This window comes from Aquarana catesbeiana, linkage group LG11 (genome assembly GCF_042186555.1).
Source record: "Aquarana catesbeiana isolate 2022-GZ linkage group LG11, ASM4218655v1, whole genome shotgun sequence".
NCBI lineage: Eukaryota > Metazoa > Chordata > Amphibia > Anura > Ranidae > Aquarana > Aquarana catesbeiana.
This window is the reverse complement of record NC_133334.1, coordinates 261802998-261830246: the sequence shown is the minus strand read 5'-3', so window position 1 is coordinate 261830246 and position 27249 is coordinate 261802998. Positions and strand designations below refer to the sequence as shown.

General features: G+C 45.3%; 1 protein-coding gene across 1 annotated transcript in view; it reads left to right on the top strand.

The window, feature by feature from the left end:
* The window catches only part of GPI (glucose-6-phosphate isomerase), a 39223-nt gene extending 25576 nt beyond the window's left edge, over nucleotides 1–13647 (top strand). The window contains exons 8-18 of the mRNA XM_073605765.1: nucleotides 1759–1803; nucleotides 1905–1958; nucleotides 6647–6707; nucleotides 8222–8265; nucleotides 10290–10442; nucleotides 10535–10664; nucleotides 11083–11159; nucleotides 11479–11607; nucleotides 12367–12442; nucleotides 12567–12633; nucleotides 13162–13647. Of these exons, the coding sequence (XP_073461866.1) occupies nucleotides 1759–1803; nucleotides 1905–1958; nucleotides 6647–6707; nucleotides 8222–8265; nucleotides 10290–10442; nucleotides 10535–10664; nucleotides 11083–11159; nucleotides 11479–11607; nucleotides 12367–12442; nucleotides 12567–12633; nucleotides 13162–13285 (960 nt within the window). The 3' untranslated portion in view covers nucleotides 13286–13647. The remainder of the gene's footprint in view (nucleotides 1–1758; nucleotides 1804–1904; nucleotides 1959–6646; nucleotides 6708–8221; nucleotides 8266–10289; nucleotides 10443–10534; nucleotides 10665–11082; nucleotides 11160–11478; nucleotides 11608–12366; nucleotides 12443–12566; nucleotides 12634–13161) is intronic.
* The last annotated feature ends 13602 nt before the right edge of the window (nucleotides 13648–27249 follow it).

Genomic DNA, 27249 nt, shown 5'->3' with positions numbered 1-27249 from the left:
AATTCTTGAAATGATGCAATTTTATTAAATATGATCCCTCAGATAATTTTCCTATGTTATAAAATAAAGGTCTTGTGTAGCATTCTATTTTAGACACACCTGCCATCCTTCTGAGTCAGTAACTTTTGACTACGAAACGCGTTGGGTTTCCTCTATACCTTCCACCTGCTGAATACAACTGCATGCTTTCAGTTGTGCCGCAAATGATAGATGTATTTACTTTTTTTTTTTTTTTTTTTTTTACATTTTTAATACAAATTTTATGGTTTTAAAAATTGTGGTGTGGGTGCCTCAGTAGCCTGTCTGGCATACCAATCTTATAGATATTTTGGCTGTGGTTCCCCAATTTTTGTATGAGCCAGTACCAATATTGAATATATAGCGCAAAATACTTAAGAGTTCCAGTCTAAACAAATTTTTTTTTGTTTGTAATGGCAAAGCAATTTAATGCTCCAAATATATCCTATGAACTTTTTTGGTTTAATTTTCTGGAGCTGTAGTGGGTTTTCCTTTTCAAATTGGCTGAATTTGCTTAAAGTGGATCTTCACGGTGTATCTGAGCCCCACAAACCTAATTTAATTGAATTCATTATTATTCCAAGGCCCCCCCCCCCCACACACACACACCCATCTGTTTCTGTTTTGAGTAAGGGCAGATGATTAATGTAGCACTTTCTGGAATGCATCTGCCCTTAGCTCAGGCATGCAGGCAGGAGGGTGTGCTTAGCTGGGAAAACCCCTCCTGAAGACTCCTGGGATTTGCCTAGGCAAGAAACCAGGAAGTAATTGGAGAAATGTAAAAAGTTTAAAAGTAATTATGGCCTACTTTCCGATCCATTTACTGATGCTGGGGATATAAGGATTAAAAATCTATTTTGATTGGAAGAGTGAAGTTCCGCTTTAAAACCACACCAGTGATTCCTGCGTTCACATGCAGCTGGGAGCGAAAACTGCCACCAGATGAAAAAATGACTTCAGTTCAGGGTTGGGCAACCTCTGTACTAAAAGTCCTGTGAGGCATTACATGACTTCTAAAGGCATGATGGGATTCTTAGTTTCACAACAGCTGAAGTGCCAAGGTTGCCCACCCCTGCTTCAGCTGTCTGTAAAATTGTCTGCTGTGGTCGCTGTTTTTAGAAAATGTACCCCTTCAGTAGTTTGTGCCAAATGTCTGTAAGCTTTGGCCGTTGCTCAGCAGGGGCTGGCTTAAATGGAGTGTGGGGGGGGGATCCTTGGGTCCCACCCTCTGAGAAGCTCCTTGGCAACTACAGCTTGGTTAATCTTGTAAAAGCAGGACTGGAGGTGTACTCTACCACCATGGCCACGGTTGGAGCTCAAGAGTGCGGATTTTTAGGAAAACATTTTGGGTGTGTTGCACTCTGGATGTCCTTTTGGGAAAGTATGTCTAGGCTTGGGCAGACTGGCATGACCTGGGGGTGAGTTTAAGGAATCTTGACGATTTCGGGAGCAGCACTCTGGGGTCCATTCTCTGCTGCATATTTGTGGCAGTGCCCGTTGAGGCATTTCTCAAAAACTGCAACACTGATTGGCTGTCTTTGGTTAATAACTACCAAATCTTCTTTTTATTGTGTGGGGTTTTTTATTTTTCCCATACTGGCTTGAGGTTTGATAAACGCAGTTCCTCAATGTGAGCTGTGTTCAGCTACCTCCTGAACGGGGCCTGTACTCATACTATTGCTCATAACTGATATTTAATATAGATGGTCCACTGACCCTTCTCCTTCCTCTATATTTCAGGCATCCGCAGTGGCCAAGCACTTTGTTGCCCTGTCCACCAATGCAGTAAGTGTTCTACAATTTACCTAAAAATACCATGTTGGGGGTGGGGGGGTTTATTTATTTTTCTCTCCTTGTTCTAATTTGTTTTTTTACTTTGATTACAGCCAAAAGTGAAGGATTTTGGAATCGATACCGCCAACATGTTTGAATTCTGGGATGTAAGTCCTCTTAACATTGTCTCATTGGTTGGGCAAAAGTTTGAACCTTTTTAAAGCATTTAAATATTCCATTCTCATTAGGAAGATTGCTTTAAATGGAATATAAACCAGGCACTTGTCTTATTTTCTGCCCTTTTAGACTGTTTAATATATTCCTTCAGAGTGCTTTTGTTGTACATCTGTTAGGTGCCCCAAAAACCTGTTGGATCCTGTCGGAAGTTCAGAGTTGCCCTGGGTTCTGCACACTACCTGGCTTTCTCAAAGAGCCCTCATCTTGGGACTACAAAATGATCATCCTTTTTGTAAAGCTCTGAGAGTGGGAGTGTTTGGTAGTTTAGCAAAAGACATTGGGAAGGGCTGACATCACATAAAGTGCTACAGTGCATCCGGAAAGTATTTTAGTGCTTCACTTTTTCCACATTTTTATGTTACAGCCTTATTCCAAAATGGATTAAATTCATTAATCTCCTCAAAATTCTATAAACCACACCCCATAATGACAACATGAAACGTTTGTTTAAAATCTTTTGTAAATTTTATTTAAAAAAGTATTCACAGCTTTTACCATGGCACTCAAAATTGAGCTCAGGCTCATCCTGTTCCACTGATCATCCTTGAGGTTTCTACAACTTGATTGGAGTCAGGGGCGTAACTAGAAATAGCAGGGCCCCATAGCAAAATGTTGTATGGGGCCCCCCTGCAAACAGCAGCCCCCCCCCACAGCTGCCCTAGTGTCATTGCAGCGTGACCTGTGCCCAATGCAGCGTGACCTGTGCCCCATACAGCCCCACCTTTGCAGAGGAAGAGGTAAGCCACCCGGATCAGCAGAGAGCGAGATTGCCCGCTGTAATACCTTTCATTTGAATTTCCTGTCTTCCCGGGGGTCATCGTCACGTAGCCCCACCTCTTGGCCCGACGCCTTTGATGACGTCACATGTCCCGCATTGGATCGGCGTTCTGTCTATCAAAGGCACCGGGCCAAAAGGTGGAGCTATGTGACGTGAGCCCCGGGAACACTGGAAGTTCTAATGAAAGCTCTTACATCGGGCAATTCAGCTCTCTGCTGATACGGACAGCTCGCCTCTTCCTTTCCTCTCTCTTCCCCTGGCTGGGAGACTGTGCCGGGGGTACTCTTATCCTCACTGGGCCCCACTCGGCTGTGGGCCCCATAGCGCCCGCATGGGTCGCTATGGTGGTAGTTACGCCCCTGATTGGAGTCCACCTGTGGTAAATTCATTTGATTGGGCATGATTTGGAAAGGCACACACCTATCTATATAAGGTCCCACAGTTAACCATGCATGTCAGAGCACAAGCCAAGAAGTCTAAGGAATTGTCTGTAGACCTCAAACACCGATCTGGGGAAGGGTACAGAGAAATTTCTGCAGCATTGAAGCTCCTAATTAGCACAGTGGCCTTCATCCATAAATGGAAGAAGTTTGGAACCACCAGGACTCTTCAGTCAAACTGAATGATCGGGGAGAAGGGCCTTAGTCAGAGAGGTGACCAAGAACCCAATGGTCACTCTGACTGGGCTACAGCGTTTCTCTGTGGAGGACCTTCCAGAAGAAAAACCATCTTTGCAGCACTCCACCAATCGGGCCTGTATGGTAGAGTGGCCAGACAGAAGCCACTCCTCAGTAAAAGGCACATGACAGCCCACCTGGAGTTTGCCAAAAGGCACCTGAAGGACTCTCAGACCATGAGAAACAAAATCCTCTGGTCTGATGAAACAAAGATTGAACTTTTTGGCCTGAATTGTAAGTGTCATGTCTGGAGTCAACCAGGCACTGCTCATCACCTGACCAATACCATCCCGACAGTGAAGCATGGTGGTGGCAGCATCATGTTGTGGGGATCTTTTTCAGCAGCAGGAACTGGGAGACCAGTCAGGATTGAGGGAAAGATGAATGTAGCAATGTACAGACATCCTTGATGAAAACCTGCTTGGTACCTCAGACTGGGGCAAAGGTTCATCTTCCAACAGGACAACGAGCCTAAGCACACAGCCAACATAACAATGGAGTGGCTACAGGACAAGTCTGAATGTCCTTGAGTGGCCCAGACTTAAACCCAATTGAACATCTCTGGAGAGATCTGAAAATGGCTGTGCACCGACTCTCCCCATCCAACCTGATGGAGCTTGAGAAGCCCTGCAAACAAAAATGGGGAAAAACTGCCCAAAAAATAAGTGTGCCAAGCTTATAGCATCATACTCAAAAAGACTTGAGGCTGTAATTGGTGCCAAAGGTCCTTCAACAAAGTATTGAAAAAAGGATGTGAATACTTGTGTACATGGGATTTTTTTTTTTTTTTTTTTTTTTTTTTATATAAATTTACAAAACATTCAAACTCCTTTCATGTTGTCATTATGGGGTATTTGTAGAACTTTGAGGCAAATGAATTTAATCCATTTTGGCATTAGGCTGTGACATAACATTGTGGAAAGTCAAGTTCTGGGAATACTTTCCGCATGCTCTGTATGTTCTTCCACAACAGGACTTGGGAGCTGAGTGCATTTCTGGCAGACTAACCAGTATATTTTCTGTACTTTTTTAGGGCCTTTTAAAGGGATAAAACATGATGAAATGTGCATGTATTGCTGAGATGCACGGCATATGTTATGCCAGAGGCATGGTGGGAATTTGTAGTTTCACCACAGTGGCAGTGCCAAGGTTGCCTACCCCGGTCCTATATGAAGGCCCAGCATCATCTCCTGCTCTGTTGCAGCCACTATCATTCGGTCTGACCCACTTCCAGGTCCGTTTACAACTTGCTTAAAGCTGACCTGTTGCTTTCGGCTTGCATGGACAAAATACAGGTTTGCTTTGAGTATTATAGTAAGTCCGATAACCTCACGGCAGGTCTGTTACTGCCACCAGATGTGTAGGAAATGCTAGTAGCAGGTTATAAAGCGGCATTTCTCGACCGGGGTGCCGTGGAGTCTCCAGGGGTGCCGCCGCAAAAGGACAAAACTGCCTTAACTATGGCAGGCATCCACTGAAAAGTTTTACTGCCAGCAGTAAAAAAAAAAGTGTGCCGGTCTGCTTATATGCAGCAGCTGTACTTGCACTGTGTAGGCCACCTGCCTGCATCTTGCCAACCAATTGCATCATTGCTAGGGGCGGGGCGGGTGCCCACACAGCTTTCTGGGTTGCTGTTCTGGTGAAGGGGGTGTGAAGAGAAAGGGGGAGAAGGCTGGTCAGTGGCTGCACATAAGCTCCTGTGAGCTCTGAAGGTACAAGGCTGTGTTTGTTTGTTTTTTGATGGTGGTAATTTACCACTATCAAGCTTTGAAAGGTAATATCAGTAATTGCAGGATGGTGGTTTTTACCACTTGGACTGAATTTGATGAATATTAAATGTAATGCACATTTTCATATGTGGGTTTTCATTAGCTTATAAATGTTTTTCATATGCTTTACTTATGTGGTATTGATGGTTCGGCAACTACTATAGCACTGCACTTCCCTCTCATTTAGTATACCGCTTTCACTCTGCCCCCATGCGGTTTAGCTGCAGTGCGTTTGCAGCTCGGGGTACCCGCAGGTATCACAAAGGTTACCTGTGTGTTTTCTCACACTTGTATTATGTCCCACTTTTTTTTTTTTTTTTTTTTTTTTTTTTTGTTTCTAACAGCACACAGTCCTGCATGCTGCATATTTGGTGAACTTTCAGAAAATGCACCAAAAACACAGGCCGTAATAGATGTGTGTATGTAAAGTACACTTCTTCTTTATTTTATTTTTTTTTTATAATGGGTTTTTTTTTTTTTTTTTTTTTCGGGGTCATTCATAATTGTGGCAAGGATTGCAGCTCCTCTGAAAAGCGATCCATACTCGGATTAGTTTTCAGAGGCCGTTAAAAGGCGGTGATGTATGTCACCTTTTTAACGCACTAAATTCAGCGTGCTGCCACTGCAATGCGGGGTGCTTGCAGTGCGGACCGATTTCACCTGGCTGCTGCTTCTGCAGCTTAAGGTGGAGCAGTTGGGGGATGGTAAAACCAGCTCAACCACCTGCTTTTACCATCCCTTTATTCACGTTTCTGTGGCTGCATGTAGGGCAGCCCATTAGTTTCAGTGGGCTGTCCTACCCACAAACTCAGGGAAAAGTCCTCAACCCCCTATATTAAAATCGCACCACACCTAAAATGTACCTTGCTTTCAATGCGTAGCGGTACCAGTAAGTCTGCATGTTGCCCGTGTGCAATTTTGTGTCACCCAACACTCAGCAATGTTAATCAAGTCTTAGATTAGGGTGCCTCGAGACTAAAAATACTTTAAGGGCGCCCTGACTGGAAAAAAGGTTAAAACACTGGTATACAGAATATGCGATTTTTGTGTTTCTTTACCTGAAAAGCAAAAATCATTTCAAATAACTCCATACTGCTACCTCTGTGGGAATCTCCTCTGCTGTACTCGGCAGCCCCCAGTCTGGAGATCCCAGGTTACAGGCAGCTGTTGGGTAACACGACCTCTTTGCTTTCTGCTAGTTATTCTCAGGTCTGACCTTTTTTATGCTTCTTGGGGCTGACTGTCTACTCTACGCATTAAAGGTCAGAGAGCGTTTCAATGTCAAGGCAATCTATTCTGAGGGCTGACTTTTTTTTTTTTTTTTTTTTTAAATGGATCATGTGTTTTAATATATACAAAATGTATTCATTTTTAACTAAATTACTATATTTCAGTGGGTCGGAGGCCGTTATTCTCTCTGGTCTGCAATTGGTCTCTCAATTGCCCTTCATATTGGTAAGTACAAGTTGGTATGTAAAGACAGGGCAGTGCTTGAAAATTCTACATGCATATAATGGCGTGCATAAATGACATGCTGGAATTCATAATCTTCATATTAAAACAAAGTTTACCATAAACAATACATGTAATGAGGGGTAATCTTCACTAGGTGGCAACCATCCTTAAAAGTGCTAATAAAGTCCCAAAGTAAGTGCAAAGATGAATATCATGCTTCCTTAAATACATATGCAGTGTCCCCCAAGTGCAGAAATCCACGTTGTCACCAACAGTGCATTACACCACCACCTCTGCAGTGCACTCACCAGATAGATGATGAAATACATAGGAAAATCTACATCCAATCCATATGTCGCCCAATATTCATCAGACTGCAACAGCTCAGGGACGGTGATCCTTTCTCTGCATATAAAACTCTCACACCATGGAGCCCACACAGAAAAAGTGTGTGTGTGTGTGTGTGTGTGTGTATCTATCATATAAAATTGCAATAAACTCTCCAGAGGCCATGGACTCGGCGGCATGACGTCAGTACGTACAGGCCTAACTCAATGTGTTTCGTGTACATACACGTCCTCAGGATCCACCCACAGCTGACATCAATGTGTGCCCCTATAAATAGCCTGCTAGCGCAGGACAGCTGTGTGACAGACCTATTCTGGGATGTTTATCTCTATGGAGGGAGGGGGGATTCCTCCAGCAGCCCCCTGCTGATGAGACTGTTTACTGATGAGAAGTTTGAACACACCTGACCTGTGTGTCTATTGTCATTGGACAGTTTAACCCGCCCTTTTTTCCAAGGGTGGGGGGGTGGGGGGAGAGTGAGTTATTTTATCTGTTGTGTCCATGTGTGATAAATGAGTGGATTCCTGGATGACCCTCAAGACAGAGCATCTTGTCTCGTATTTGGGGGGGAGAGTTATTCATATGGGTTTCTTGCTAGGCTGATCGGAGTGTTCGGTAGCTGCCTTGGTGTTCGGGAAGGGAATGTCCTAAACGACTTTAACCCCTTTCGTACTCGGGGTGTCGTTACAAGCTGCAATATTGATGGGCGCCAATTTACTGTAGTCCTTTACGTTCCCAGTAGGCCTTTTTCATGTGTGTGTTAATACATGATGAAGTTGGTGCTTTGGAATTTTCATTTGGTATATGTCCAACATCTAAGACAGCATTTCCCTACACCCTTCCCTTTTTTTTTTTTTTTTTTTTTTTTTTACGTCTGAACCCTTGAAATGACTTGCAGGTATCAGGGAGCCTCTGACATGAATTACTATTGTCACAACTCTGGGTACATTAAAATGATGGCCAGTGGGGAAAATGCTCCTTACGTTGGTGGTTAATAGGAAGAATGCCCCCCCTTATATTGGTTAGTGGGCAAAATGCCACTTGCATTGGTGATCAGTGGGAATATGGCTAAATAAATTGCCGGAACCCCTAGCAACCTCCATAAAGAACCCTGGTTGGTTTAACTAAGTGGAATTTTTATTATGTATTGCTATTTTTGTTTACAGGTTATGATAACTTTGAGAAACTTCTGGCGGGAGCTCACTGGATGGTAAGTACCCACTATGCTCATTAGACCACCTTCACAACTGTTTTCTCAGCCTGGAAGGTCCTGGTTGCATGTGTGATTCTTGTGTTCTCTTATTTAGCATGCACACAGCTGAGCGCTTTAAAGCCTGCAATCTTCCTCCCTTGCCCCTCCTTACCTGGTGAACAGAGGTTGGCACTGAAAGCCATTGTGTGGCTTCCAGAAATATACATCTATAAATTAAAAAAAAAAAAAAAAACACATTTTATTTGGCACTAGACAATTTTAAGCTCGGGTTGTTATAAATAGAATTCTTCCATGTCATGATCATATAAACCGCTTCTGCTAGGAATCTGTCTTCTTGGGAAGCAAAGCTACCAAATGCATTTTTTTTTTTTTTTTCTCTGCATATTGGATGTGGATCTTGTAATTTTAGTAAAGCATATTACTAAGCAAAGTCTGCTGCTAAACCTGCCCCAGTCTACATCTTGGCCCTTCCTAGCTTTAGCGTGTGTGTTTTGATTATGGCTTACAGCTAATGAAAGCCCAAAATTCAGAATATTACATAAGACCAATTAAAAAAAACAAAAAACGCTTACAAAAAAGTGTCCATGTACAGTATAGCAGGGCTCAAAATTTCAAGTCCTGAGCCACTAGCCAGGCCTTAAAAGTTGAATGTGAGAAGTCCTGGACAGCCGCATTCAAAATTATGATCGCCTTTATTGATAAAGATAACAAAAGTACATGCCACAGCAAGAAGTACAGGAAAGCTGACGCATTTCACACAATCGTTGGTGCTTAATCATAGCTATGATTAAGCACTAACGATTGTGTGAAATGCGTCAGCTTTCCTGTACTTCTTGCTGTGGCATGTACTTTTTTGTTTTTATCAATAAAGGCGATCATCATTTTGAGTGCGGCTGTCCAGGACTTTTCTCAAATTCATCGTTACTAGCATTGCCGCCACCTGAGGCTTCCAGTTTGGAGGAGAGGTTCCTGATTTGACCTCCTTAGAGCGGTGATTTTTCTTTAGGCCTTAAAAGTTAATGACCACTAGTTACCCCACCCAACCTCTACCCTGTCCCGCCCCTAAACATGCCCTCGTGAATTATCTTGAAATTGCACTGGTGCATATATTATACAGAATTTGGTTCCAAAAATGAATATTAACATAGTATGTTAGTGCCCATCAGTACAGCCTCATCAGTGCCCATCAGTTCTGCCTCCTCAGTGCAGCCAGGAGGAATCGTGAGGATCTGGTGGCCGGATCGCACAGAGCGGGAATCTCCCGCTGAGACACATCTTGTATATCAATGGCGGTGCTGTCAAAGTCCTGCCTCCTAGACCAGCTACTCTAATAGACAGCATGCTGGTCCAGGAGGCGGGACTTTGACAGCGCGGCTATTCATATACAAGATGTGTCTCAGCAGGAGATTTCCACTCCTGGAGGTTTCCTGGCTGATCACATCTGCAATTAGCAGTGCAGCATTTTGTTACAGGACATCAAAGCGGTCTGGGGCCCCCCCCCCCTGCCAGAAGCGATCAGCTAGGAAACTCTGGCCGTGCTCCTGTTGCCCTCTGCTAAATTCCACTTGCCAAATGCAAGCAGAGTGGAAATTGAGGGCTGCAGTATAGTATGCACTCAATACTTGGTCGGGGCTCCTTTTGCATGAATTACTGCATCAATGCGGTGTGGCATGGAGGTGATCAGCCTGTAGCACTGCTGAGGTGCTATGGAAGCCCAGGTTTCTTTGATGGCGGCCTTCAGCTCATCTGCATTGTTGGGTCTGGCTTATTGTATTTAAGTGTACATAGAGCCAAAACCATAATAAAGGTGCAATCTTCCGTTGGTGACCTCTGTTTCAGTGACATCTGTCTAGTGTTTTTCATCCACTTCCTGTTTTGGCTATGGGACAGGAAGTGAGGGGGAAATCTCCCCAATGGGATGTAGAGGGCAAAAAAATGCACCAAGTGAGGTTTTAATCTGTCATTCATTATTCAAAAAAAAGTATTTGCTATATTTTTCACTGACATTCCCCATGTTACAGGACAATCACTTCTACAATTCTCCTCTGGAAAACAACATCCCGGTAATCCTGGCTATGCTGGGTGTCTGGTACATCAACTTCTATGGGTGTGAGACCCAGGCCCTGCTCCCCTATGACCAGTACATGCATCGCTTCGCTGCCTACTTCCAGCAGGTCTGTGAGCCAGTGATCATCTGTTTCCTGATTTTGTGAATTGCAATAAGTTGAATGGGAATGTTAATTTTTATTCTCCCCCTTTTTTAAAGGGTGACATGGAATCCAACGGGAAATACATCACCAAGTCAGGGGATCGTGTCGACTACAACACCGGGCCTGTAGTGTGGGGGGAGCCTGGAACCAATGGGCAGCATGCCTTTTATCAACTCATACATCAAGGTTGGTATAGTGCCATATGGACATGAATTTAATGGGAAACCAATCGCGACTGGGTTTAAAGTCTAATTGACATTAGTGTTAATAGGAATTGGCACTTCCCAACTCTGTAGACAGACCCCTAAAAAAAAAAAGTCTGTTTTCTTTGCACCTCTTATGTAGGGTTATCTGATATCACTGTGCATTATAACACCCATACAGTATGTGATGCCGAGCCTCTAGGATTGAAAGAACTAAAATCTACTGAATGAAAGGGATGGGACAGTCAGGCTGGGGAAGGAAAGGGACCCGCAGACAGGCTCTCACTTGAGAAGCTCAGAGTAGGCAATGTCAGTACAGGAGTGGAGCCGGTACAACTGCAAGACTGAAGGGAAGGCTGGAGGTCTGCTTTCGTTTTACTAATACTAATTTCTCTCTATAGGAACTCGCAAGATTCCATGTGACTTCCTAATTCCAGTAAAGACCCAACATCTAATCAGGAATGGGCTGCACCACACGGTGAGAAAGCGATACTCGCCCTCTGTTTAGGAATTTCCTGACCACATCTGAATCCCGCCAGCTCCTTCTCCTGTATTGTGAGCTTGTGTGCCTGTGGCCAAAACAACCACCCCAACCATATATACAGCTATTGAGACTAATTTCGACTTTGGGGGATTATGGTGCACCTGATATTCTTGTTATACTTTTTCTCCCAGAATCTCTCAAATGAAACTCTGATCAGATCTGTCTCTTTAATTCCTGTATTGGAAAAGACTGTAGTACTTGGGATGGTGTCAGATTCCGCTCCACCTATAACGAATCTTCTGTTCTTCATTAGATCCTGTTGGCCAACTTCCTGGCCCAGACAGAGGCTCTGATGAAGGGAAAGTCTACAGCAGAAGCCAAAGCTGAACTGCAGGCCTCCGGACTGAGTGGAGAGGCACTGGAGAAGCTGCTTCCGCATAAGGTGATTTTCATCCCTTTATTATATTTAAAACCTTTAACTCTTTTTTTTGTGACGGAAAGTGGTTGATGCCTAGAATGTCTGACCACATTTTAAGCAGCTTCACTTAGTGATATTAAAGGCAGGTTAAAATAAACAAACTTAATACTTACCTGCTCTGTGCAAAACCATTACAGAGAGCATTCCTGATCCCCTCCCTCCTGTCGAGTGCCTGATATGGGGCCACCCAAGCTGCTGCACTGTGTCCATTCACATACGGAGTGTGGTGTGGCTCAGCCCTGCTCCACCCCGCTCTCTCCTCATTGGTTCACTGGCTGTGTATGACAGTGGTGGGAGCCAATGGCTCTTGCTGCTGTCTCAGGCAATGAGGGAGAGCCGCTGCTCTCGTGCACATCACTGGATTAAGGGGGCTCGGGTAAGTATTAGTGGGTGGGGGCTCCTGTACACAGCAGGGTTTTTTTTTTACCTGTTTAGAGCCTCCTGCTCATTCTGTAGTGCAGGTGAGGCTGCAGAGAAAGGGATTGAGGAATGTTCTCAATCCCCCTTTCTCCCTCCTATGTTGGCTATGTCTTTGCTGCCCACCAACTGACTCCCTTTAAGCTGCAAGTAGATGGGGATGTCTACATACCGTGGGCACAATACTGGTACTGATGAGATGGACAGAATGGTGGGCATTGCCAGAATGATATGGGATGACACAGGATGTTATGTCAGTCTGTGCATAAAAACACTTTTTTTTTTTTTTTTTTTTTTTTTTTTTAGGTTTTTGAGGGGAACCGACCAACAAATTCCATCGTGTTCACCAAACTGGACCCATTCACCTTGGGCAGTTTAATAGGTAACCATTGTGTGGCTTTGTTTTTTTTTCTTTCCTGTGAAGTGTGTGTATAATTAAAATAAATAAATATATCTCTATCTCCTCTATTTTTTTTTTTTTTTTTTTTTTTTTCCTTCGCTTCTAGCCATGTATGAACACAAAATCTTTGTCCAAGGCGTTGTGTGGGATATCAACAGCTACGACCAATGGGGGTGAGTATCCTCTAACCCCCCCCCCCCCCCCGCCCCCCAGGCTCACTCCATCTGTGCAGCCCATCCACAAAAGCCTCTTCTATAAGGCAGGGTCCTGGTTGTAGTTATGTCATCAAGTACAATGCAGGACCAATAGCCATGCATTGTACATGAAGACAGTGAGGGACCACCCAGAAGACAGAGCAAAGGATAGTGGAATGGGGAGTAGGGCAAAAACTCTAACCCAAGTATACTCTCACATGATATAGAGCTACTCAGATCTGCTCTGTACCAAAATTTTTTTTTTTTTTTTCTCTGACAGTTCACATCACAACCATTGGTGGGGGCACTGGCCACTCAGGGGGGATTTCTGGGCCGCTGTTTATAAATGGCACTCTAGAAATAGAAGTCCACTCCCCTGCCATTATTTTAAAATACAGAATTGGAGTGGTGTTTATAGATTGTCGTGCTAAAAAATATGGGATGCCTTGTTTCCAATCTAAGAACTCACCTGATTATATTCTGACCCCAACACCTTTTCCTGAATAGGGTGGAGCTCGGCAAACAGCTGGCCAAGAAGATTGAGCCGGAACTCGAGGGCGACGCAGCCGTCACCTCCCACGACTCTTCCACAAATGGTCTCATTGACTTCATCAAGAAGCACCGGCACTGACTCGGAGGAGCCCTTCCAGACGGCCACACTTGCTGTGCCCCTCTGTCCCGTTCTCGGCTTTAGCATAAAGGCACTTTTCTTCTGACTGTAGTCTGTCTGTCTGTTTTTGTGACTCTTCTGTCTTCCTGTGTTCCATCAGTACACAGCGAAAACCCCACAAATGACTGCTTTTGTCCTGTATGTCAATTAAAGGTTTATGTAGATGTTGCAGCACTGTTCAGATTGTAGGGATCTGAGGACCGCAGAGTCTGCACCTGGGGCCCCCCCCCCCCCCGGGGCACCCACAAACATGTCCTGCATCATGCACTGTCCTGTTCTGTGCAAACTGGAGTTTACAGAATAAAAACAATCACAAAACAATACATGAGAATTTGGCTTTATTCCTAGGGTCTGACTTTTTTTTTTTTTTAATTTGAACGCATACATGTTCCGTAAACCATCACAAAAGAATGCAAAGTTGTAATGTACAAAACAGTAGAATATAATACAATTACAGCTTCCAACTGCGTAGAGCTCACTAAAGAGAACATACAGCCCCACCTAGTGGCTGAAAAAAGAAATGACCGTGTCAATAGGATTAATATTACACAAGTCCAAAGGTAATAATCAGCATTGAGTAACAGCATTTTACCCAAATATCCGATCTATAATCGGGTCTACTGGTGCATCAAGCCAACCTCCCCAAACCCTCTAAAATTTAGCGGGGTATCCCTGGTCCTGGTAAATAACCTTTTCATGTCTTAAAGTAGTACCCATATGGTCTGGCCATTCCTTACAGGATGAAGGGGGAGTGCTTTTCCAGTGGAGAATAATTTTATGTGCCTGAAACAAGGCTCCGGATACAGCTTCCTCTGACTTTTTTTTTTTTTTTTCATAAATTATCTACTGATATCATGTCTTCTCTTCTGGCTCACCCTCCTATATTTTATCTTTTTTGGAAAAGGGCGAATCTGCTAAATTGGTTAGTACTGCGAGCCCCTGTTTGAAAAAGGGGGGGATTTGAAAAAGGGGGGGCGCCTACAAAGTGCAGTATTAAAAGCGTACTTTAATTTCTAACTGTCAAACACTTACAAAATAGAATGAACAGGATCACTCCTCATAAGAGGCACTGCTGCTTGTCCCATCTTGCAAGATCTGTGTAATCCTGTCGGCTGATGGATGGAAACAGGCTGGGATGCTGAGTAGCAACCTAGAAGTTTCCTGGGCCAGCTTGGAGCGCAGATACACTAAAATTGGAACAGTGCAGAGAAGACTAGCATGGCCTCCTTGTCAGCGCGTACAGAGGAAAGCCGTTTACTGGCACTTCCTGGTTACACGCTGTGATTGGACATGGCTGATCACTTGGTAAAGAGCCTCCGTCATGCTCTTTACCAAGGTCGGAGTTGCGGTGTGTCAGAGTGACACACCACCGATCGCTGCACGGCTTATCCTGCTGGACATCCAATCAGGATAACCCAACCACCTCCCGGCTCTCTACTAATGTTTATGGTCCAGTGGTCATCAACTCCTGTCCTCAGGACCCACTAACAGGCCAGGTTTGCAAGATAACTGAAAAATACATCACAGGTGATATCATTTGCTGCTCAGTGATTGTAGTATTCTAGTCTTCCCAAGGTAATACATAAAACCTGGCCTGTTAGTGGGCCCTGAGGACAGGGTTGATGACCACTGCATTAGTCTGTTGGCGACTGGGAAGAGAGCTCTTTACATTGGTGATCAGCGGGAAGAATTTCTCCATATTACACCTAGCAAGAATGTTTTGATCATTGCGTACTTGTCTGAGAAACAGAAATTGCCTGAGGAACCCCATAGCGACCTCTGTAGAAACCCTGGTTGAGAAAGGCTAAATCAAGATCTATAAGGGACACTCCCTATTTAAGGGGTGAGTATGTGGCTGCCACCAAGTGGGACTACAGCAGCCCAAAAAAGAGGCACTGTTTATAAACATGCTGAGATGGGCAAACAACTTCACAAGATGGCTTCTTGGCCCGCTGGTGTGTGTGATTGACAGCTGGTTGGCTGATTTGTGCCAAAATGATCATGGGACATGTAGTTCCTGTGTCAGAGGGGTAGGTGATCCCTTTATGCTTCCTCCGGCCCTGAAATCCAAGAAAGTGCTGCCAACGAGGAGGCCATGGGCGAAGATCCAAATCATAAAAATAACATTATTAGTTGCAGAAACAGAAGTTAAAGAAGTATTAAATCTATCTGTTTAGTATATTGAGAACAATAAAATAAACATTCCCCAGTAAAATATTTGTTGGCATTCTTGCACTTTACAGCTTTCAAAGCTGTTGGCTCCCTTGCTGTTAGTGCTGTTTCCCTGAACCTTCAGTCCTCACCGGAAATAGTGGACAGTGCAGTCTGGAGATAGTCTGTTAGCTTGGAGAGTAGGGCCTTGCCATCCTAGACTATGGGGTTGTGTGTTTCTATTGATGCACCATAGTGTAGGGATATACAGCTCTACTCTTCCAACGAATGGGCTGCCCTGCCACAACGCAGGCAAAATAATGTCACAATCTCCACCTCAGCCAATCAGAGGCAGCTTTGTATTAGTTAAAATACAAGGCATCCTGTGAATGTCTAATTGCTCCTGATTTTGTTCTGAGAGCAGGAAAAGTCCCCATCTTGCTGATGGAACACCCAAGTCTCTCAGCTTGACTCTATTTTTGTTCCAGGAGCAGGATGAGAAGTCCCCATCCGTCTGCTGGAACATAGAGCTGTAATACGGAATACGGAAAGGTTTCTTCACAATGAGAGCTGTGAAAATGTGGAATAGAATCCCTCAAGGGTTGGTTCTGGCCAGCTCAGTAGATTGCTTCAAAAAAAAAAAAAAAAAAAAGGCCTGGGTTCTTTCCTAAATGTACATAATATAATGGGGTACTGACATTTATAGGTAAAGTTGGTCCAGGGAAAAGTCAATTACCTCTTGAAGGATCAGGAAGGATTTTTTTCCCATGCTGCAGCACATTGGCTCATGCTTTGCTGGTTTTTTTTTTTGCCTTCCTCTGGATCAACTGTGGGTATAGGATTGTATATATCAATGTTTCTCAACTCCAACCCCCCAAGTACCCCCAACAGGTCATGTTTTCAGGCTCTCCATTATCTTGCACAGGTGATTTGATCAGTTTCACTGCCTTAGTAATTACTGCAGCCAGTTCATCTGAGGGAATTCCTTAAAACATGACCTGTTGGGGGTACTTGAGAACTGGAGTTGAGAAACATTGTTGTATATAGCCAATGTACATGTAGCAAGGTCCCAGGCCTCCTTTGATCTAATCAGAACCTCCAGGGCCAGAGATAGCTGACATCCTTCTGTATGTAGTGGGTTGTGAGGCATGGTGGGTGCAGAGTAGGTAAAGTTATTGGGCACCAGATACTGAGAAAGTTTATTTCTCTTAACAAATGTTTTGGGAGAGAGGGCTAGGGCCAGGACATCTTAGGTAGTTGCAAGATTAATTGGCAGACTCCGAGACTTCAATAGGAGGATAGCCATGCAGGGAAAGGCATCCAGCAAGACGCCACATCTGCACATGCAGGAATGCTGTCTCCTATGGCAACAGTCTTTAACATTTCCTAACACAAAGCGTAACAGTTTTTACTTCGCTACAACTTCTTGTAGTTCTTCAGCCCACTGAGCTCCCAGTCTCTCACTAGACCCTCTGATTCACTGCCACTGAATCCCTTGAGCTCCTCCAATCTTCACGGTAGTATCTTCCTCAAGCATCACCCCCAGTGATCTTCTCTGTGGGGTTCCTAGCTTGGCATTCAAGATATCTCTCAAGCTTCACCCCGCTGGCCTGCTCGCTCCCTGGCTTGACACACAAGACTGCTCTGCAAGTGTCACCTCCGCTAGCTGGGTCCCTGACTTGATTCCCACTGAAGTTTTCTGATTCTTCACCATCCCCGGTTGGTGAGAATACTGCTCCGGTACTTGCTTCAGTTACTCACGGTGGTCCCTGGTAATAAGGTGGTTGGTCCCTTAGTGGCGACAGTTTCTCCTCTACCTCCGACCACGACAGGTTCTCCGACTGGCAGAACCATTTCTTTTGGTTGGACTGCAGGCCACAATCCTAACCCTCTTGCTTCTGGATAGGCCCTCAGACAGCCTAGCAGCCAGATGTGCCCGGGATAAGCATAGTTGCAACATTGTAAAAAAAAATTTTAGGGACACTTTTTTGCATGTAGGTGGAGCCTTGCTATAATTAGGGCGCAGGGCATTTGTTTGTAGGCGTGACATAGTAAAATGCGGCTCTCACAGTGCGCTGTGATGAAAAATGGGCGTGGTTTACGGGGAATAGTGGGCATGGCTTAAATGGGTGTGGCTCAGAAGGGGGTGTGGTTAGCATCTGACAAGAAAGGAAGGAAAAGAAAAGCAGCAGGCCCAGATCCTACACCACAATAGAAATATGTGTATTCCAGAAAGTTTAACAAATCAGCAGATAAAGATACTGCAAACACCTGGGGTTAGCGCTGCAATCATCCCGGCCCCATGGTTGTTATGGTGTCAGGGTGATTGAAGCACATTATTTCTATTATTACATTGTAATATATAATGAAATCATTCAACTCACTATAATGGAGAATTAGTGAAAGTCCCGAGCATGTCACCTGCCACGTCGCCTGCCACCAGATGCCATCAGGTGCCCCCAGCAGAGTCCGTCCTTGCATCAGGTGCCACCAGCAGAGTGCGTCCTTGCAGCAGGGGCCCCCAGCAGAGTCCGTCCTTGCATCAGGTGCCCCCAGCAGAGTCTGATCCTACACTGACCACTACACTGACCTACATGATTCCTAGACTGACCATTACACTTACCTACCTGTCCACTGCACTGACCTACCTGATTCCTATACTGACCAGTACATTGACCTACCTGTCCACTACACTACACTGATTACTACAGTACACTATCTACTACACAGCCCACTACACTACAATACCCAGCAGAGCCGTGTCCAGAAGATGGTACCTGTGGTGCGTGAGGATGTGGGGCTGACCTAGGTCAAGCTGGGGGTCCGAGGAGTCTTCTAAACGGAGCCTTGTGAAAGGGGGAGCCAGGACCATCAGTGTCCCCAGCCAGCGGAGCCCCGGTCCTTCCATCAGTGTCCCCGCTCTTCGGACACACGGGGGCGGAGGGTTGATCACTTCCTTGTGTTCAGTGGAGAGCAGGGAGGGGTCGCCAATCACTGTAGCCAATAGTCTTCAGTTTACAATACAATTTTCTATTTGTACACTGAAGAGAAAAGCCGCCCCTCTGCACTGAACACAAGGGAAAACAACACTTATGGCAGCGGCGGGCATTTTTGTGTAGCCGCTGCCGTTTTTAGCCAAAAACATTCCTGATTTTCCCGGGACAAAAGCAAAATCCTGGGAAAATAATCGGGACAAGCTTAAATCGGGACAGGGGTCCCAAAATCGGGATTGTCTCGGGAAAATCGGGACTGTTGGCAACTATGGATAGGTCCAATCTCTGGCGTAGCAGCCCGGGCAATACAACACACGTCCACCCAGACAGCCGTCCAGATGGCACAGAACACCGATCACCTGACCTCACCCGAATATATAGGCACTCCCAGCAGGCCAAGGGATTCAAGAAAACCCCTGCCCATTGGCTGAGATACCCCATATACCCATAACCTGACATTGCGTTGCCCTTCCCTTATCCACTACCACCAAGTACCCGGCCACCTAGTGGTAGAAGAGAAGAGTGCAACAGGGCCAAGTTTAGGGAGAAATCAATAGATTTCTAACAATCAACCAGGATAATTATACATGGCGAGTAAGTTTGTGAGAAGCATCCCTGCCTAAACTCCAGGGTGCTACATACATATTGTGTACATGTTCATTGGCAGACTTCAAACGGTCCTGTACATGTGACTTATTGAGGAGGGGGGACCTTGCGGGCGCTGCAGGTTTTCAATCCATGGCGGCGTATTGTTTTACCAATGGTTTGTTTGGTGATTGTGGTCCCAATTGCCTTGTGATCATTCACAAGCTCCTCCCGTGTAGTTCTGGGTTGATCCCCCACTTTCTCATGATCATCCTTACCCCATGAAGAGAAATTTTGAATGGAGCTCCAGACCGAGGGCGATTGATGATTACTTTTGTATTTCTTCCAATGGTGAATAATCGCTCCAACAGTTGTCTCCATCTCACAAAGCTTCTTGCTGATGGCCTTGTAGACCATTCCAGCCTTGTGCAGGTCTACAATCGTGTCCCTGACATCTTTTGACAGCTCTTTGGTTGTTGCCCATGATGGTGAGGTTTGAATGGAAGAAAGAGATTCTGTGGACGTGAAGTGAAGTGTCTTTTATATACATAACGTTTTGTTTTGGGAGAACCTTCTTAAATTGACAGGACTAATCTGTGTACCCAGGGGCGTCGGGAGGGGGTGGCTAGACGTGGCTGAAGCCCCGAATATCCCCCCGAAAAGCCCCGAGCCTCAGGCATGCAGCTCTTCATTATAAGCCCCGAGCGGCGAGCACCAGGACCGATCTGATCCCGAGCGCCGAGTTTGGCCGAGTGCAGTAGCAGGTCCCGCCTTCTGGAGCCTGCAACGCCTATGATGGACGTCCCCCTGGTCCAATGCTGGGACCGCGGGATGTGCGACGTCCATCATAGGCGCTGCAGGCTCCAGAAGGCGGGAATTACAATGTGGCTGCCGCGCCACTGTGAGATCCCCGATCAGCTCTAGGGCGGGCCGCTCTCCTCTCCTCCTCGGCTCCTCCTCCTCCTCTGACTGACTGACTGCCTGGCTGCTGTGACACTGCACACCACGGCTGAGCTGAGGTAGGTCAGACAGTGTATGTGGGTCAGGCAGGTCAGTGTAGGTAAATGTCAGTGTAGGTAAATGTCAGTGTAGGTAGGTCAGTGCAGATAGGTCACTACGGTCAGTGTAGGTAGGTCACTACGGTCAGTGTAGGTAGGTCACTACGGTCAGTGTAGGTAGGTCACTATGGTCAGTGTAGGTAGGTCACTATGGTCAGTGTAGGTAGGTCACTATGGTCAGTGTAGGTAGGTCACTACGGTCAGTGTAGGTAGGTCACTATGGTCAGTGTAGGTAGGTCAGTGTATGTAAATGTCAGTGTAGGTAGTTCACTACCGTCAGTGTATGTAGGTCAGGTAGGTCACGGCCCAGCTGAAGCCCCTGGTCTTTTTGCCACCTAGCAACGCCCCTGTGTGTACCCCATGAGCACATACTGTAGCCAGTCTGTGGGAGCCAGAATTATTGTTGGTTGGTAGGGGATCAAATACTTATTTTACTCACTAAACTCAATTTATAACATTTGTGTCGTGTTTTTTCTGGATTTTTGGTTGATATTCTGTCTCCATCATTTAAAATACACCTATGATAACAATTATAGACCCTTCATTTCTTTGTAAGTGGGCAAATTTACAAAATCTGCAGGGGATCAAATAATTATTTTCTCCACTGTATGTTACTATGTAAACAGTGGTTAGAGTCAAATTTAAAGCACCTTTCACTGTCACAGCGTGGCATGCTTGCTAATTTTTGTCTTCTGGGTAGCCAAGACTGAATCACACCCCCCCTCCAGGTAAAAAAAATGATCTACGGCCCTGACTGCTAAATTACACATAATGTATTGGAGGACTGGGAAAGGGGATAGAAAGTGTCCCTAACCTCTTGCTGCCCATGTAACACATATGTGCATTTAAAGTGGTTTTAAACTTGGGTAAAAAAAACAAAAACCCTGCAAGACAAAGGCATAATGAGCTAGTTATCATTATGAATTACTTACCTGTGAACGAAGCCCCCGCAGCCGTCCTCGTCTCCCCCTCCGGCCGGCGACATCTCTCCCGGGGGGTTACTTCCGGGTATCGCGGTTCCGGCGCTGTGATTGGCCGGAGCCGCGATGACGTCACCGGTAACGGCACAGTACAACTGAAGCCACGGCACGTACGTGCCGTGGCTTCAGTTGGCTTAAGTGCGCATGTACTGATGATGTTGGCACATGCAAATACAGGGATATCTCCTGAACCGTGCAGGTTTAGGAGATATCCAGTACAGCTACAGGTAAGCCTAATTATAGGCTTGCCTGTAGTTTAAAGTGGTTGTAAAGGGTTTAAAACCTCTTTAACTTAACCACTTCAGCCCCGGAAAGAATTTGCCCCCTTAATGACCAGGCCATTTTTTGCGATACGGCACTGCGTCACTTTAACTGACAATTGCGCGGTCGTGCTACGCTATACCCAAACAAAATTTACATCCTTTTTTCCCTACATATAGAGCTTTCTTTTGGTGGTATTTGATCACATCTGCATTTTATTTTTTTTTGCGCTATAAACAAAGAGCGACGATTTTGAAAAAAAAAAACATTTTTTTTAAACTTTTTGCTATAATACGCATCCAAAACAAAATATATATAAAAAAAATGTATTCATCAGTTTAGGCCAATATATATTCTTCTACATATTTTTGGTAAAAAAAATCCCAATAGGCGTATATTGATTGGTTTGCGCAAAAGTTATCGCGTCTACAAACTACGGGATAGATTTAGGAACTTTTATATTTTTGTATTGTTTTTACTAGTACTGGCGGCGATCTGCGTTTTTTTTTTAGCGGGACTGCGACATTGCGGCGGACAAATCTGACCCCAAATGACACTTTTTGGGGACCAGTGACATTCTTACATTGATCAGTGCTATAAAAATGCACTAATCAATGTAAAAATGACACTGGCAGGGAAGGGGTTAACACTAAGGGGCGATCAAGGGGTTAACTGTGTTCCCTAGGTGTGTTCTAACTGTAGGGGCTGCCAGGGACTTGCAGAGATCACTTTTCCCGATGACTGGGTAAGTAGATCTCTGTCATGTCATCTGTCAGAACGGGGATTTGCCTTGTTTACAAAGGCAGATCCCCGTTCTGCCTCTGTACTAGGTGATCGCAAGTCGCCGGCGGACATCAAGTCCGCTGGATCCACGGGCACGCTCCCGCAGCGCAACTCAAAGTACAGCTACAGTGATTTTGCGCTGGCGGGCCAACCTGCTGCCGTGTTAACGACGGCGGCTGATCGGCAAGCAGTTAATGTGCATGCATCTTTAACGCCCAGAAGCCACGCATGTGCATCCATAGACAACTTAGATTCCTCTGATGAGAAGCTTCTCACTGCTCACTCCCAGCACAGTGACAGCTCTTATGGCCTGTACACACGATCAGAAAATTGTAAGAAAAATACCCCTTTCGAAGTGATCGTGTGATAATCTGATTGTTAGTACACAGCTTTCGAGATCACGACAATTCATGCAAAATTACCCGATGGGACAAGCACGAAAATTGTCCTTGTACGATACCAGATAGTACGATTTTCGTTTAATCAGTGCAGCTGTCATTTGAAAATACAATACAAAATACACTACAACACATGACATCACTTCCGATTTTTTATTCTGTCATACGAGAATTTTCATAACTTTAGTAATCTGTTCATTTTCAATATGAGCCTAGCATGCAAAAAAAAAAAAAAAAACAGACGATCATTCGTCCAATAATCTCATTGTGTGTTCCGGCATCAGTCTCTAGAAATTATTAGGAATCAGCAAGACTGACCCCCAAATATGATCACTGTAGAAGCCAATCACAGTGGTCACATGATCGGGCAGACCTTCTTTCCCCTGGGCATAATAGCCTGGCAAAAGGGACAGGGGCTGGGCTGCAAGGGGTTAAAGCCCAACACTGGGCACAAGTGACAAAAAAAAAAAAAACACCCGTGATAGGTCTACGAAAAGAGTAATAAGGTGCAATACCCTCCTCCTTCTTGCTCTGGCATGGTCCCGTCCATCTGTGCAAGGGTATTTTTTTTTTTCCATCCCGGAGTTCTGGGCTTTAATTCATCCAGTGATGGTGATTGTAGCGTAGTTTAGAAGTGTTTTACCAGTTACGATTGCCGGTTAGCCAATGGGAGCATTTTTGGATGACCGATTTATATGCTTTTTCATCCAAATTGCAACTAATACAAAAAATAAGACATCAAAAAGGACAGCTACACATTTTAGCAGTTAACACAGAAATATAAAAAATATTGTCTAACCATAATACTTCATAATTTGGTGAGAAAATATAAACACGATTATGGTGAGAAGGGATAAAAGGAACCAAAAAAACCTCCACTAAATTTGTACAGTTCCTCCCTATTCTTTTTTTTTTTCTTTTTATTACAGGACATGCAATACCAAACATAGGCCACTAGGTGGCCCTCATGTTACAAGGAACTGCAGGCATCACTGTTAGGTCTTTGAACTACTTACAGTATATCAGAGATCAGGTTGGGTTGAAATTTCCCAACTTCATTGTATAATGCACAATGTGTTCTTACCTACATCCAGGTGCATTCAGTTTTGTTTGGTTTAGGAAAAATAGAAATCAGTCATTAGATACTCTGAACGTATCTAGATGCGTGTTGTGCATTTAAACGCAGGAGAAATTCATCTGAAAAATGACTTTGTACTTCCCAGATCGATTCCCTTTGCAGTTAAAGCAAACCACAGGAGGCCCATGTGATCGAGAGCTAAAAACTACAATATTATAGGTAGTCTGTGATTGATGTTTAGGAATAAAACAAACTAGGGGCCACTAATGGCCAACTCCAGCCAAAACAGCTACTGGAGGTTTCAGTTAGTACTAATTGACTCTTTGCCCCCTACCCACATTAGTTAGATTCCCCCCAGTAGTAGTTTGTGTCTCTGGCTGCCCACAAAGGTGGGATTTTCCTGTCGTAGTTTGTGTCTCCACCCCTCCGCCAATAGTTAGATCCCCTCCTACAGTGGTGAGATTTCCTATTCGTAGTTTGTGTCTCTGTCCCTCCATAATAGTAAGATTTCCCCTCCCACATGGGTAATATTTCCTCCAGTAGCTAGTGCCTCTGCCCCTCCCACAGTGGTGAGATTTCCCAGCAGTAGTTTGTGTCTCTGCCACTCCCACAATGGTGAATTTCCCTGCATTAGTCTCTGCCCCTCCCACATTAGTGAGATTTCCTTTCAGTAGTTTGTGTCTCTGCCCCTCCAACGTGGGTAATATTTCCTCCAGTAGCTAGTGCCTCTGCCCCTCCTACAATGGTGAGATTTCCCCCCAGTAGTTTGTGTACCTCCCCCTCCCACAATGGTAGGTTTTCCTGCAGTAGTTTGTGTCTCTGCCCCTCCGACAATGGTGAGACCCCCCCCCAATAGCTTGTGTCTCTGCCCCTCCCACACAGGATTCCCTCCCAGTAGTTTGTTTCTGCTTCTCCCACAATGGTGTGATTCCCAACAATAGTGAGACCACTCGTTAGTTTGTGTCTCTGCCCCTCCCACAATGGTGAGATTTCACTGCAGCAGTTTGTGTCTTTGCCCCTCCCACAATAGTGAGATTTCTTTCCAGTAGTTTGTGTCTGCCCCTCCCACATGGATGAGATTCCCTCCCAGTAGTTTGTGTCTCTGCCCCTCCCACAAATAGTAAGATTTCCTCCAGTAGTTTGTGCCTCTGCCCCTCCCACAATGGTGAGATTTCCTCCAGTAGTTTGTGTCTCTGCCCCTCCCACAATGGTGAGATTTCCAGCAGTAGTTTGTGTCTCTGCCCCTCCCACAATGGTGACATTTCCCTGCAGTAGTTTGTGTCTCTGCCCCTCCCACAATAGTGAGATTTCCCTGCAGTAGTTTGTGTCTCTGCCCCTCCCACAATGGTGAGATTTCCTGCAGTAGTTTGTGTCTCCCCCCTCCCCCCAATAGCTTGTGTCTCTGCCCCTCCCACACGGGTCAGATTCCCAACAACAGTGAGACCCCCTCGTTAGTTTGTGTCAATGCCTCTCCCACAATGGTGAGATTTCCCTGCAGTAGTTTGTGTCTCTGCCCCTCCCACAATGGTGAGATTTCCAGCAGTAGTTTGTGTCTCTGCCCCTCCCACAATGGTGAGATTTCCAGCAGTAGTTTGTGTCTCTGCCCCTCCCACAATGGTGAGATTTCCAGCAGTAGTTTGTGTCTCTGCCCCTCCCACAATGGTGACATTTCCCTGCAGTAGTTTGTGTCTCTGCCCCTCCCACAATGGTGAGATTTTTTGCATTAGTTTGTGTCTCTGCCCCTCCCACATATAGTAAGATTCCCTTGCAGTAGTTTGTGTCTCTGCCCCTCCCACAATGATGAGATTTCACTGCAGCAGTTTTTGTATTTGCCCCTTCCACAATAGTGAGATTTCTCCCCAGTAGTTTGTGTCTCTGTCCCTCCCACAATGGTGAGACCCCCCCCCCATAGATTGTGTCTCTGCCCCTCCCACTCGGGTGAGATTCCCTACCAGTAGTTTGTTTCTGCCCCTCCAACAATGGTGACATTTCTCCCCAGTAGTTTGTGTCTCTGCCCCTCCCACAATGGTGAGATTTCCCTGCAGTAATTTGACAAGATTTTCCCCATAGTATTCTCCACTGCTCCCAGGATGGAGGTGTCTCCCAGTGTGACACTGACTCAAGTCATTTATTAATAAAGATTCCATTACAGTAGTGTGACACCCTTTACTTAGATTACTAGTTTAGTAGTTTTGTGTCTCTGCCCCTCCGACAATGGTGAGACCCCCCCCCCCCAATAGCTTGTGTCTCTGCCCCTCCCACACGGGATTCCCTCCCAGTAGTTTGTTTCTGCTTCTCCCACAATGGTGTGATTCCCAACAATAGTGAGACCACTCGTTAGTTTGTGTCTCTGCCCCTCCCACAATGGTGAGATTTCACTGCAGCAGTTTGTGTCTTTGCCCCTCCCACAATAGTGAGATTTCTTTCCAGTAGTTTGTGTCTGCCCCTCCCACATGGATGAGATTCCCTCCCAGTAGTTTGTGTCTCTGCCCCTCCCACAAATAGTAAGATTTCCTCCAGTAGTTTGTGCCTCTGCCCCTCCCACAATGGTGAGATTTCCTCCAGTAGTTTGTGTCTCTGCCCCTCCCACAATGGTGAGATTTTCAGCAGTAGTTTGTGTCTCTGCCCCTCCCACAATGGTGAGATTTCCCTGCAGTAGTTTGTGTCTCTGCCCCTCCCACAATAGTGAGATTTCCCTGCAGTAGTTTGTGTCGCTGCCCCTCCCACAATAGTGAGATTTCCCTGCAGTAGTTTGTGTCTCTGCCCCTCCCACAATGGTGAGATTTCCTGCAGTAGTTTGTGTCTCCCCCCCCCCCAATAGCTTGTATCTCTGCCCCTCCCACACGGGTCAGATTCCCAACAACAGTGAGACCCCCTCGTTAGTTTGTGTCAATGCCTCTCCCAAAATGGTGAGATTTCCCTGCAGTAGTTTGTGTCTCTGCCCCTCCCACAATGGTGAGATTTCCAGCAGTAGTTTGTGTCTCTGCCCCTCCCACAATGGTGAGATTTCTTGCATTAGTTTGTGTCTCTGCCCCTCCCACATATAGTAAGATTCCCTTGCAGTAGTTTGTGTCTCTGCCCCTCCCACAATGGTGAGATTTCACTGCAAAAGTTTGTGTATTTGCCCCTTCCACAATAGTGAGATTTCTCCCCAGTAGTTTGTGTCTCTGCCCCTCCCACAATGGTGAGATTTCCCTGCAGTAATTTGACAAGATTTTCCCCATAGTATTCTCCACTGCTCCCCGGATGGATGTGTCTCCCAGTGTGACTCTGACTCAAGTCATTTATTAATAAAGATTCCATTACAGTAGTGTGACACCCTTTACTTAGATTACAATGTCCTCAGTAATTGGACAGGACTGGCAGTTCTGCTTTGAATATCTGAATGCTGAGATATCAGATGTGGGCGGGATTGGATAATAGCTTGCCAACAACCAAACGAACGGCCCGTCAATTATGGGTGGAGATACCCTTTAAATGGAGATATCAACCCAAAACTTGCACTTCCTCCGCAGCTTTGGAGTGCTTATATTCTCATTCTGTACTGAGCTTCCTCGCTGCTCCTTCTAAGTATACTATTATACCCATATTAGGCCGGGGCCGTGTCACCCACATCCCCTCTGATTCACGCACCTTGT